Source organism: Vipera berus (assembly GCF_964194415.1).
Source record: "Vipera berus genome assembly, chromosome: 5".
In the NCBI taxonomy this organism is placed as follows: Eukaryota; Metazoa; Chordata; class Lepidosauria; order Squamata; family Viperidae; genus Vipera; species Vipera berus.
Window position 1 is genome coordinate 5,092,054 of NC_138207.1, and position 13,213 is coordinate 5,105,266.

The 13,213-nt window shown below is 49.9% G+C and overlaps 2 protein-coding genes across 9 annotated transcripts in view; both read right to left on the reverse strand.

The window, feature by feature from the left end:
* LOC308669013 (solute carrier family 12 member 9-like) overlaps window positions 1–13,213 on the reverse strand; it is a 376,525-nt gene that overhangs the window by 307,638 nt on the left and 55,674 nt on the right. The gene's annotated exons all lie outside the window — the stretch shown is intronic.
* Window positions 1–13,213, reverse strand: part of EIF4E2 (eukaryotic translation initiation factor 4E family member 2) — a 52,323-nt gene that overhangs the window by 4,276 nt on the left and 34,834 nt on the right. For 3 of the 8 annotated variants that reach the window (XR_014026649.1, XR_014026650.1, XR_014026651.1), the window contains one exon: window positions 2,663–3,808. The exons of 2 other annotated variants lie outside the window; for them this stretch is intronic. Coding sequence is in view for 3 of the 6 variants with exons in the window: in XM_081329476.1 (XP_081185602.1) it covers window positions 543–588 (46 nt within the window). In the remaining 3 variants the exon portion in view is untranslated. Of the gene's footprint in view, window positions 1–506; window positions 589–2,662; window positions 3,809–13,213 lie in introns of all 8 variants that reach the window. 3 more of the 8 variants (XM_081329476.1, XM_081329478.1, XM_081329474.1) reach the window with 1 other exon arrangement.

The window sequence follows — 13,213 nt, forward strand, 5'->3', positions numbered from 1 at the left end:
TCCTCTTTTGTGAGATCCCTTTAAAAAGGAGCAGTTCCTGCAAATTTGCAAGCCGAGGGGTAAATATCTTCAATCTGGTTCAGGACGGGATAAGGTGGCTGGGTTGGTTTTGTTTGTTTTTTTGTTTTTAATGCCAGGCTAGTTCAGAGCAGCATGAAATTCAAGGGCGGAAGAATTTTGTTTGGTGGCACTTCAAACACCCTGCTCCGATACTGCAAGGATGAAAGGTGGCGTAGGGAGATTTTGTGTGTGTGTGTGTGTGTGTGTGTGTGTGTGTGTGTGTGATGGGAGAAGACATTGATTAAGGGAAAAGAACTAGCCGGCCAGGAGTATTATCAAGGCCGCAGGCCTTCAAAGGGGAACTGCAGCTCCCTCGGAGTGGGCGCGAGTGCGAGAACGCGAGTGCGAACGGTGATGGAGGACGAGTTGGGGGGGGAAAGGAAGGGCGGGAACCCCGGCTGAGAGGTGCATCCCATAATGGTTAAAAAAGAAAGATGATGCCCTACCCTGGGTGTGTGAGTGAGGGAGGGAGGACGCTCATTTCACCGGCCGCTGCTGTTCAACAGGCCATGAAATTCTTCCCAGGCCCTGGCAAGCCAGAGGGGGTGGGGTGGGGGATGTGGGAGAAAGCCAAAGGGGTGGGGGAAGGAGGAAGAAGGGGGGGTGGGGAAGGGCAGGGAAACATACACACAAAAGAAAAAACAAACAAACAAACAACACAAGCACTTCAAACCAAAGGCTCAACTCTGAATTAAGAGAAAAGACAATCGCGGGCGGTTTTTTAAAAGCACTTTCCTGAGTGGGAAAGGCAAAATTTTCTAAGTTGCTTTCTGGGGAGGGGGGGGGACTGAGATGGAGCCCCACCAGGACAGGGATCGAAAGGCAGCTGGGATGCCCCCCCCCACGTGAAGGAGGAGAGATCTGGCTCACGTCCAGCCTTTGCTTAGGCCCTCATCTCTCTTCTACTCTGCCCCCCCTCCCCGTTCCTATACGGTTCCCCTTCCAGGAGTTGGGACTACAAGATCCCTCTTAGCACACCTGCCTTTTACCTGGCTGTGAATGATCACTTCTCTCCCCATCCCTCCACCCCACCCCACCCCCACCCCAAAGAAGCTGGGTAAACAGTCGTTTAGTTTATCAATTTGTACGGAGAGCCCTGGTGATGCAGTGGTTAGAATGCAGCATTGCCGGCTGACTCTGCCCACTGCCGGCAGTTCGATCCTGACCGGCTCAAGGTCGACTCAGCCTTCCATCCTTCCCAGGTTGGCAAAATGAGGATCCAGATTGTTGGGGGCCATAGGCTAACTCTGTGAACCGCTTAGAGAGGGCTGTAAAAGCACTGGGAAGCAGTGCTATCCTTCCTTCCTCCCTCCCTCCCTCTCTTCTTCCTTGCATCTTTCTTTTCTCTCTCTCTCCTTCCTTCCTTCCTTCCTTCCTTCCTTCCTTCCTTCCTTCCTTCCTTCCTTCCTTCCTTCCTTCCTTCCTTCCTTCCTGCCATGGTCGTGCAGTGGTTAGAGTGCAGCATTGCCGGCTGACTCTGCCCACTGCCGGCAGTTCAGTGCTAACTGGCTCAAGGTTGACTCAGCCTTCCATCCTTCTGAGGTTGGCAAAATGAGGACCAAGGGGGGGGTGTCACGTGATCCCCTTTTGCGACCTTCTGACTAGCAAACTCGACGGGGAAAAACAAGATTCACTTAACAACCGTGTGACTAATTTAACACCTGCCATGATTCACTTAACAACTGTGACAAGAAAGGTTGTAACACGGGGGCAAAGCTCACTTAACAATTACCTGGCTTAGCAACAGAAATTTGGGGCTCAATGGTGTTTGTAAGTTGAGGACTACTTGTGTGTGTGTGTGTGTGTGTGTGTGTGTATTTGCTGATGCTTTATTTAAACTAAATTCATATGTCAGTGATTGCATGACCTCTGTAGGTGCCATACACTTATTAAATACATCGACTCCCCCCTACTGTCAAAGGATGGGTTGACTCAGAACTCGAACTCAGATCTTGCTCACAGACAGCTAGCATTCCCCTGTTCTAAGGGAACTCTTTTCTATCTTTATCTCAATCTCTACTCTCTCTACAATTCTGGGATCTCCAGGAGTGGAGAAAGCACTGGGATTTATTACTCTGTTTTCCTTCTATGGCTATACCGTAACACTTTGCTGTTTCTGCATACTTCCCCTGTGAACTATCTCTCCCCTTGATGTCAGCTGAAAAGGGGGGGAAGAAGAAAGGAATGCGCCTCGGGCAACAGGTTTATCTCCGCGTTCGGAAAGGAAGGTGTGAACAGCCGACAAAACATCGCTGCAACCCTGAGACAGCCCGGCATTAACTGCTCTTTCCCACAACGGACTTAACACCTGGGGATTGGCCCATGTGAACTGACCGGATGGCCTATTGGGGTGGGGTTTTGCTTGGGACTCTTTTAATCTATTGATCTGAGCGGGAAACCCTCAGATCCTGTCTTATTATGCCTGCTGTCAGCTTCTCCTAACAAAAGTTCCCTTTGGAAGAGACGGCTTCCATGAGTTCTGCTTCCTTAGCATGAGGTTTTGAAGTGGGCCCTGATACTGGGTGACTCACTTTTCAACTGCGGTGATTCGCTCAACAACTGTGGCAAGGTAGGTCGTAAAAATGGGGCAAAATTCACTTACCCAATGTCTCACTTAACAAGAGAAATGTTGGGCTCAACTGTGTATCACTTCTACCATCCCGGATAAGTGGCCGTCCAATCTCTTTTTTGAAAGCCTCCAGGGATGGAGCACGCACAACTTCTGGAGGCAAGCAGTTCCACCGGTTAATTGCCCTCACTGTTAGGAAATTCCTCCTTAGTTCCAGGTTGCTTCTCTCCTTGGTTAGCTTCCACCCGTTGCTTCTTGTCCTGCCTTCTGGTGCTTTGGAGACTAGACTGACCCCCCCTCCCCGGCCGCCTTCTTTGGGGCAGCCCTGCCACTTTCCAAAGTGTTGTGATTCCTCGCCAGCCAGTGGATCCGGCAGCTGAGTCTGAGGAATCAGAAGAGGAGGGGCCTGGAGTGACATTACGAGTCAAAGGAAGGCTCTGAGGAGCTCCAAGACTTACAGTTGGACCAGGAGCCCGGCCCCTCTACTCATGCTCAGGCTGAGACACAGCTGTGCTGGGAGTCTGAGTTGGACAGTGACGAAGCACAGCTGGGACAAATCCAGGATGCACGAATGTGCAGGCAAGAGAAGCGAGTAGGGCAGAGGAATGCAATGGGGCGGCTCCAAAGGCAAAGGCGTTAGGAAAGCCACGCCTGGGCTGCATAATAAAAGGGAAGATGTGGGAGGTGCTGGCTGCCGAAGGCCGCCATTGGTGTTGAGGATCCAGTTTCTGTGAACTGTGTTTGTTTGCCTTGGACGTTGACTCAGGTCTGTGAATAATAAAAGGGGTTTGGGTTTTCCCTGCGGTTCCTGCCTGCTTGATTGGAAGAGGGGTTTCTCTTTGTGAGCAGAGCAAGGACTCCTGTAGGCTGAGACAGAAGACATGGTTACCTATCACCCCTGCGACCAATGCTGTCAACACTGACTGAATATAAGCTGCCCTATGATGGCCTTATCTTTCCTAGGCGGGTGGAACATGTGGGCTGTTAACCAGAGACGAAAGAAAAAAATGGAAAGAAAGAAGAAAGAAGAAAGAAAGAAAGAAAGAAAGAAAGAAAGAAAGAAAGAAAGAAAGAAAGAAAGAAAGAAAGAAAGAAAAAAAAATACCCATGGCTTTCTGATACCTCCAAGACTTGACACAAGCTGGGCCAATGCATCGTTTTGCAAGCTGCACACGAAATCTGTTAATAGAGCCATGTTTTGGATTGGAAAGGGGAAAAAAAAAAACAAAAAAACCAATCGCTCCCAGTCACAGCTTGCTCTAAATCTGCTTTGCTAATGACACCCGGAATAAACATAAAAATCCGCTCTGGCTACATGCCGCAAAAGTGCTTTCAGATAAATCTCGGGGAACGGGTCTAATGGGGCGGCTGCTGGGGATATTTTTCTTGCTGATGGGGGAAAAAGGAAGGGGGTGGGGTGGGGAAAGATCCAGCCTGCCTGCTTAACAAAGCTAGACAAATGGGAGAGGGAGGCAGGGGTGAGGGTCTCCAGTGAGCATTCGTAGTCATTGGAGACGGATGAGGCTGAATTTCTTAAATCTCCTGGGTGGGTCAGTCTCTCCTGGTTGCGGAATGGGGCAACTTGCCCCAGACAACTCGCCAAGGGACAATTCAACAATTCAATTTAATTATTGAAAATAATTTAAAATAGCAATACCACTTACGTATCGCTTCACAGGGCTTTACAGCCCCTCTCTCTATGCGGTTTACAGAGTCAGCCTATTTGCCCCCAACAATCTGGGTCCTCATTTTACCCACCTGGGAAGGATGGAAGGCTGAGTTCGACCTTGAGCCGGTCAGGATCGAACTGCTGGCAGTGGGCAGAATCAGCCTGCAATGCTGCAGTCTAACCACTGGGCCACCACAGGAGGGAGGGAGGAATAGCAATAGCACTTAGACTTATATACCGCTTCACAGGGCTTTACAGCCCCTCTCTAAGCGGTTTGCAGAGTCAGCATCTTGTCCCCAACAATCTGGGTCCTCATTTTACCAACCTCAGAAGGATGGAAGGCTGAGTTAACCTTGAGCGGATCGAACTGCTGGCAGTGGGCAGTCAGCCAGTAATGCTGCATTCTAACCACTGCGCCACCCGGACCCCTTAAAAACTATTTTAATTTTTATCATTCACATTTCAGTGTGTCCCTCCTTTGGCAACCTTGCGTGAATGGTTCCAGTCCACCATTTCTTTGATATTAGAGTAACTCTTGTCCCGTGGCGAGTTGTCGTAGACCCCTGACTAGCCTTGTTTGCAGGCTAAACGCTCCCTCCTAACAGCACCAGAGCGCGCTTTGCTGCACAGGTAGCCCCCGACCTACAATCACAATTGTGCCCAAAGTTTCTGTTGCTAACCGAGACAGGTTTTAGGTGAGTTTTGCCCCATTTTGCCACCTTTCTTTCTTGCCACCGTTGTTATGCGAGTCACTTCAGCTGTTAAGTTAGTAATATGGTTGTTAAGTGAACCTGGCTTCCACCACTGATCACAAAAGGGGATCACGGGACCCCGGGGGACACCGCAACTGTCGTATATGTGACCCAGTTTTTTTTTTTAAAATTCCATTTATATCCCGCCCTTCTCCGAAGACTCAGGGCGGCTTACAAGCTTAGCAGTAATAATAAAGTTGCCAAGCGTCTGAATTTTGATCATGTGGGGATGCTGCAAAGGTCGTAAGTGTGAAAAGCCGGTCATGTCCTCCCTTTTCAGTGCCGTTATATACTTCGGATGGTCACTAAATGAACTGTTGTAAGTCGAGGACTGTCTGTCTGTGTCTTGTCCTTGAACTATCTTATCTGTGGGGTGCTAAACCAGCAACTGCTTTGCCAGCCGCCAAGGTCATCCCCAAGTTAGTGGATTGGGTGCCAGCCTTGGTATCTCCTAAGTCAGGGGTCTTCAAACATGGCCGCTTTAAGACTTGTGGACTTCAACTCCCAGAATTCCTCAGCCACAAGTCCAGAAGTCTTAAAGCGGCCATGTTCGAAGACCCCTGTCCTAAATGATGGCCTCTCTTATTCACCCCCAGGTGCCCCTCAAAACGTCTGGAAGCTTCCTGATGGAGAAAGGCTGGAAAAGACAGTAGTCCTCAAGTTACAACAACTGTCCAACGTTAAGATAAGTTTTCAATGGCCCAATTCACACAGCTGATCTCAAAGGCTCAAACTGACCAGGGTTACTCTTGAGCTTACAAAAGGGAACGTTCAGAAAAGTCAGGATACCCGGTCTTCCAATGCAGGTAGTCCTCAACTTATGGGCCACAAGTGAGCCCGGAATTTTGGCTGTTAAGTTGTCCTGGTTGTTAAGCGCCTCACCGCCTAAGCTGACTCGAGTTTACCGCCCTTTTTGCCACGCTTAAGCAGGCCGCTGCAGTTATTAAGTGAAACACCTGGTCGTTTGGCGAATCCAGCGTATCAAACGGGCAAAAATTGGGAGAAATGGAGGAAATGGGAAAAAAAAAAGGTCACAAATCGAAGTCACGGGACTGCAGGCTGCTGCGACTGGTCGTAAACGCAAGCCGGCTGCCGAGCAGCCGAAACGGGGATCGCATGAAGCAAAGGAGCGTTGCGGCCCTCGTAACTTCCTACCGGCAAGCAGCTTTTTTGAAGTCTGATGTAACTTCAAATCGTCATTAAGCGAGCGGTCCTTAAGCAAGGACCGCCTGTGCCTGGACTGTAGAGGTTCAAGCCTGACATTTTCTCAGAAAACCAAACTGCAAATAAATTACAAAATTTGCCAGGGGTGGGAGGGAGATGGGGAGAGGAGGAGGGCAAATGAAAAATTAAATCTCCACTACAGGCAGATGACCATAATGTCTGGGTTGTAAAGCTCTTGGTGACTTGGAAGCCTGGCCGTCCGAGGCCCCTGCCCATCTGCACTGGCCGGGCCATTGGTTTTTAGATGGCAATAACTGCTTTAATTTGGATTTTGCAAATATGGCTTGGGGGGGGCATTAGGAGTCGAAGGTGGACTACGTACCCCAAAAGCACACGGGGAAGCCTGGCCCATCACAAGGAACGTCCCACAGATTCCTTGCAGCTGTTCTGTCCCAGCCTACTACGTCCTTGTTACTTCACAAGGCAACCCCTAATTTAGCAGTAGACTGGATAAATAAACCCCTTTGATTGGAGTTACAGGATTCAAACAGAGCAGGAGCCAACAGAAAAATAACTCAAAAGGTTACATAAACAGACCATCATCTCTTGACACAGATGTTCTTTGCAAACGGTTGCCTCCAGCAACCAGCCCTGCCCACACATTCCCTTTTTGTTACGCAGCCCCCAAGGCGTGGCTTCTCACTGCTTTCTCCTTCTCCCCTGGAGTCGCCCCATGGCCACCCTCTGATTTACTCGGGTGACCTGTCTGCGTTTCCGAGCATCTCTGGGGTCTTCCAGCTGTGCTTCCTCTGAGTCTGACTCCGCCTCCCAGCCCAGCTGGCTTTCAGCTTGACCACGAGTGGAGGGGCCAGGTTCTTCCTCACTTTGTATGTCTGGTAACTCATCAGAGCCTTCCTCCTCCTCTGATGGCTCCTCAGGCCCCTCCTCCTCCTCCTCTGATTCCCCGGACTCAGCTGCCGGGATCACAGGCTGGCACGGAATCACAACAGCCTCTAAGCTGTCCTTCCAGGGCTGAGCAGAAATGATTAGAAAATCACTTGAGGTGGGTGGGGTGGGCATACAGGGGAGGAATTCCTGATGGACGGAAGAGCTTTCTTTTTCTGGGACGTACAGACAGTCCTCGAGTTACAACAGTTTGTTGAGTGACCCGGTTGCAAAGGCACTGAAAAACGGGACAGGACCGTTTTTCCACACTTAACGACTGTTGCAGCCTCCCCGCGGGTCAGGGGATCCAAATTCAGACAGCTGGCAACTGACTCGTATTTATGACGGTTGCAGCACCCCGGGGTCATGTGGCTCCCCTCTCGCGACCTTCTCCCAAACAAAGTCAATGGGGAAGCCAGACTCTCTTCACAACCGTGTTGCTAACGTGACGACTATAAGCAAGGAAGATCACAAAGCAGGGCAAAACTCACCTCACTGCTTTCTCGCTTAACAACAGAATTTCTGGGTTCAGTTGTGGTTGTAAATCGAGGGCTACCCGTATTCAAAGCATAAATCAGGAAGGGATGGAAGGATTAGGGATTAGAACAGGAGTCCCCAACCTTTTGGGCAGTGGGGACCGGTTCCGTGGAGAAACGTTTTTTCCACGGATCGGAAAGTTGCGTGGGTTTGCGTGCTGCCTGCATCCCACGGATGGGACTTTGCTAGCTTGTATGGACCGGTTGCTGGCATGCTGCGGCCTGCTACTGGTCCACAGACCGGGAGTTGGGGGACCCCTGGATTAGAACGCAAGCAGCTGAAGAGCCCATAAGAATGGTATACGGAACACTTTCTACAGCTCCAGCCAATTTTACTTCCTGAATTGCCCGTGGAATTGGGATTTATTATTTTTTTTCTAAAGCTGACAGTTCGGGGAAATTCTAGAGGCTCTGCAGACAAAAAAGAAACAAGCCAATTGACCCCTTTCTGTTTTGATGCTCTCTCTCTCTCTCTTTTTAACTTTGGTACTTGGGGGCCAAATTAGTTCCGGGCTGGAAGCAGCTAAAATTACGCGGCTAAAAAAGGGAGACTGACAGGTTATCATCTCGGCCATAAGGGGATATCGCGGGTACAACAGCCAAATTCGTTTTCCAAGTGGTGAGCCTCTCCATGCCCTGCTTCTTGTGCCGGTTAATTATTTTATGGCATTTTGCCTAACGTTTGAAGACCTGTCAGCTGGGTGTTCCAGATGTACGAGGATGCAACACACGCATCGTGGGCAGGCCGAATGGCCTCAGCCCCCGCAGGCGTCCGGGGAGGTGCACGGCTGGGGAAGGCTTAAAGAGGTGCGCGCCACTGGAGTGACAGAGCACCCAAGGGCCCTGAGCTGCCGTTAACTGATTCGTTAATAAATCTCCTTTCCTGTTAAGCAAGCCGCTTCCCTCCACTTCTTACCCTCCCTAGATCTCCCTTCCCACAATCAGAAGCCTGCAGCTATGCCGAGGTTATTTATGAAGCATTATCCAGGATTGGTTCCATTTTCCATCTGTTTTTCTGGCACGAGGGGATGCTGTGAAGAGCCTGCTGCTGCATGGGAAAGCAGGGAATATGCTGTGTGTGCGTGTGTGTGCGTGCGTGTGCGCGCGTGCATTTCATCGCTGATATAAAAAAGGCCAGGAAATGGAAGAAATAAAGGAACATTCAGTTCGGCATCTGACTTGTCTGCCTTCAAATGAGGGAGCTTGGAGAGCCAGCTCTTGCTGGCCACCCCAGTGCCACGTTCCCCCCCCCCCAAATAATAAATCCGTTTGTGCAACACATACGCACGCATGCCCCTTGTGAATAAACCAGGGCTGCAAAATGCGAGACAGTTGCTGGATTGCAGCAGAGGGAGAAGAATAAAAATATAAAACCATAAAAACCTAAATATCGACTGCTGTGTCTTAAGGGTGTGGTGACCTCCAGGGGGGTGTCATCATCACTAGCTGAGGAACACAATGTCTAGAGGAGTGGTTGGAGAGAAGAGAGAGGGACCTACCACTTGCTTCGCCTCACTAGGGCCTAATCTCCGGTGGTGAGTTACTGCAGAGGAAGGAAGGAAGGAAGGAAGGAAGGAAGGAAGGAAGGAAGGAAGGAAGGAAGGAAGGAAGGAAGGAAGGAAGGAAGGAAGGAAGGAAGGAAGATAGATGGGAGAAGGAAGGAGGTAAGAAGGATAAGAAGGAAGAGAGATGGAAGAAGGGAAAAGGGAGGGAGGGAAGGAAGGAGATAGGAAGGATAGGAATGGAGATGGAAGGAAGGAGGGAGGGGAGGGGAGGGGAGGGGAGGGGAAGGAAGAAAGAAAGAAAGAAAGAAAGAAAGAAAGAAAGAAAGAAAGAAAGAAAGGAAGGAAGGAAGGAAGGAAGGAAGGAAGGAAGGAAGGAAGGAAGGAAGGAAGGAAGTGAGGGGGAAGAAAGGGAGGGAGATGGGGGAAGGAAGAAAGGAAGGAAGATGGGAGGAGGAAAGAAGGGGGAGAGAAGAAAGAAGATAGGGAGGAAGGAAGGAAAGGAGGGAGGGAGGGAGATGGCAGGAGAAAAGAAGGGGGAGGGAAGGAAGAAGATAGGAAGGAAGGAAGATGGCAGGAGAAAAGAAGGGAGAGGGAAGGAAGGAAGGAAGGAAGGAAGTGAGGGGGAAGAGAGGGAGGGAGATGGGGGAAGGAAGGAAGGGAGATGGCAGGAGAAAAGAAGGGAGAAGGAAGGAAGGAAGGAAGGAAGGAAGGAAGGAAGGAAGGAAGGAAGGAAGGAAGGAAGGAAGGAAGGAAGGACTTCGAGAATTTCTCTGACTAGAGATTTGGGGGTTCAGCTAGACTGCCAAATCTCCAGGTGGAAATCTACGACGGTGACCAAGCCACGGCCAGCCACTTCCCCCTCCTGTACGTGCTTCTTGGAGAAGGCAGGGGAGGCTCGCGAGGAAGCCCTGGAAACAAACCCACGGATCACGAAACAAAATCAACCCAGAGTTCTCCCTGGAGGCACAACGGACCAGGCCCAAACTATCCGACTTCGGGTTACCTAACGGGAAGACCCAGATCTCTGGAATAGCCTCCGTTGCTGGGCAAGGAAACTGGGAAAGGCGACCAGCAGCAAGGTGGACGGACTCTGTTAAAGACGGCTGATGAGGGCACCAGTTGAAAGATGTCGAAAGGCCAGCTGAGGGACAGAAGGTTGTGTAGATAACCTTTCTATGGGGCTGCTAAGGGTTGAAAATGAGGATTAATCAACCCATCAACAGGATTACAGGAAGCCCTCGATTTAGGACCACAATGGAGCCCGGCGTCCAGTCAGAGCGGAAGAAGCTTCTGGGATGAGAAGAGAAACGTCTTCCAAGGAAAAACAAGGAAGTCCAGTTGCCTCGTGCAAAAAGCACCTTTGGGACAACCAGGACCTGGAGAGGACTGAGAATCTCCATGGACCCTTCCTAGCAGTAAGAACCATCATCCACAGCGGAACAACTTGCCTTCAGAAGTTGTGGGTGCTCCAACACCGGAGGCTTTTAAGAAGAGACTTGAACCATCATTTGTCGAAAATGGCATAGAGTCTCCCGCTGGAACAGGGGGTTGGGCTAGAAGACCTCCAAGGTCCCTTCCAATTCTCTTATTCTGTTAAATCAGACAGTGAGGCTCTGCTTGAAGCAGGGCTGGATGAAAGTACAAAGGTTTCCAAAGTGTCTTCTCTTAGCGTTCGCTAGATACTCTTTCCATCGTGAAAAGCTTACTTTTTTTTGGCCGAGCCACTAAAGGAATAATGTAGTGGAGAAGCCATATTCTCTATTCACATAAAAACAACAACCCTGAACTGAAGAAGCTTCTTGGATGAGAAGTGAAATGTCTTCAAACACAAACAAGAAAGTCCAGTTGCCTTTGGGGGTGGTGGGGGGAAGCACATTTGGAACAACCATGAACTGGATGACTGCGGATCTCCATAGACCAGAGGTCTCCAAACCTTTCGTGGCTCGGAGGAAAGGAGCTTCCAAATTGGTGCGCACGTCCGCATGCAAACAGGGCCACGCGCACCGGCATGGGGCTAGCAGCCCCATTCACACATGCACAAACAGGACCACGCGCACCGGCGTGGGGCTAGCAGACCCATTCACACATGCGCAAATGGGCCACGCAACCCTGCCCAGTGCTAGCGGCCCCGCTCACACATGCGGAAATGGGCTGCACACACACCGCCTGGTGCTAGCGGCCCCGTTTGGGCCCATGTGCATGCGCAAGCGGAGCCGCGGGTGCTAGCACAAATGGGGGCGGGGGGAGTGCGTGCCGGGCAGCCATTTCCGCAGCCTGCTGGCCAACAGGCCACAGCCTGGTAGTAGCAGACTGCAGCCCATAGGTTGGGGACCCCTGCTGTAGACAATTGATCCCAAAACTTCCCTTGCTAAGCCGGACCGTTGCTAAGTGAATTTTGACCCATTTTACAACCTATTCTTGCCACAGTTGTTATAGGAATTGCTGCAACCGTTCGAGTTAGTCCCACTTACGGTAAGTCAAGGACTTTTGATCTGACGCTACCGGAGAATTTTATTTTATTTTATTTTATTTTTTGCCCGTAGGAAGGGTCCTATCGGAGGAGAAACTTCTACCCTATTTTACTGTTCTCAGGGCTGAATTCTATTTTCTGACCTGTTTGTCTCTTTCACTTCGATTAGGTTATTTTTTTTAACGTGGGTCCTCATCACCCAACCGGCATCTTTGGCTACAGAGCACTTTAGATGTTTTTTTTTTTACACCTTCTTCACCCCGTCAAGCTCTTAAATACGCGGCAATCTTTTTATCATTTCTGCGAGAAAATAAAAGTTCATCTGGAGCAGCCTGGCGCTCTGGTAAGCTAAAACGGCCTTCTTTAAAATACGGTTGTCCCCTTCATATGTTGCTATCCTCTGCTCTGGTTTAAAGGGCCCTTGTCACTGAAGGAGATGGGAAAATTTAATATGCGGCATTTATAACAATGAGGAATCATCTGTACAGCCGCAGTCAATTTACATAGGGCCTTTCTGAGAGCATTTATAAATCTAATGGGCTTATAAATCCTCGTTAAGTTTCTGCATTTTATTTCCCCAGCAAGTGGAGCCGCACAACACATTTTTCTCTTGCCAGGTTTGGCTCACCGGCGCAATGAATTCAAACACCAGTCCGGCAACTGGGGGGAAAATTGGGGTTGGAAAGCAGATTGCGCCAGAGGTTTGGGGCCAGGCTGGTGCCCCATGGAAGCTTCGCAGTTCAGTTTTGGGATGAGAAAGCCATCAGAGAAAAAAAAAGAAGAAAGAAAACAACAGGTAGACCTTGACTTACGACCACGACGGCGCCCAAAATTTATGCACGCTGAGGGAGAAATGAGTTTGGTGAGTTTTAGCCCCGTTTTATGACTTCGCTTGCCACGTTTGTTAAGTGAACCACTGCACTTGTTAAAATTAGGGGTCTTCCAACTTGGCTCTTTTCTGACTTGTGGACTTCAACTCCCAGAATCCCTCAGCCAGGCACGTGTGCCTGGCTGAGGAATTCTGGGAGTTGAAGTCCACAAGTCAGAAAAGGGCCAAGTTGGAAGACCTCTGCTTGTGGACTTCAACTCCCAGAATTCCTCAGCCAGGCATGCTGGCTGAGGAATTCTGGGAGTTGAAGTCCACAAGTCATCAAAGGGCCAAGTTGGAAGACCCCTGAGTTAGATGAATATTACCAATAGCAATAGGACTTAGACTTATATACCCCTTCCCGGTGCTTTACAGCCCTCTAAGCGGTTTACAAAGTCAGCATTTAAGTTAAAGCGAATCTGGCGTCCCCATCAGAAGGCCACGAAAAGGGGATCACATGATCCCGGGACACTGCAACCGTCATCAATGCGAGTCGGTTGCCAAGCGTCTGGGTTTTGATCACGTGACCGTGCAGGATGCTGCAACGGTCGTTAAGTGTGAAAAACGGTCGTAAGTCACTTTTTCCAGTGGTGGTGAAACTTTGAACGGTCACGAAATGAACTGTGGGAAGCGAAGGACCACCTTAACTTACAAGCTTTCGTCTACTCACCGCTC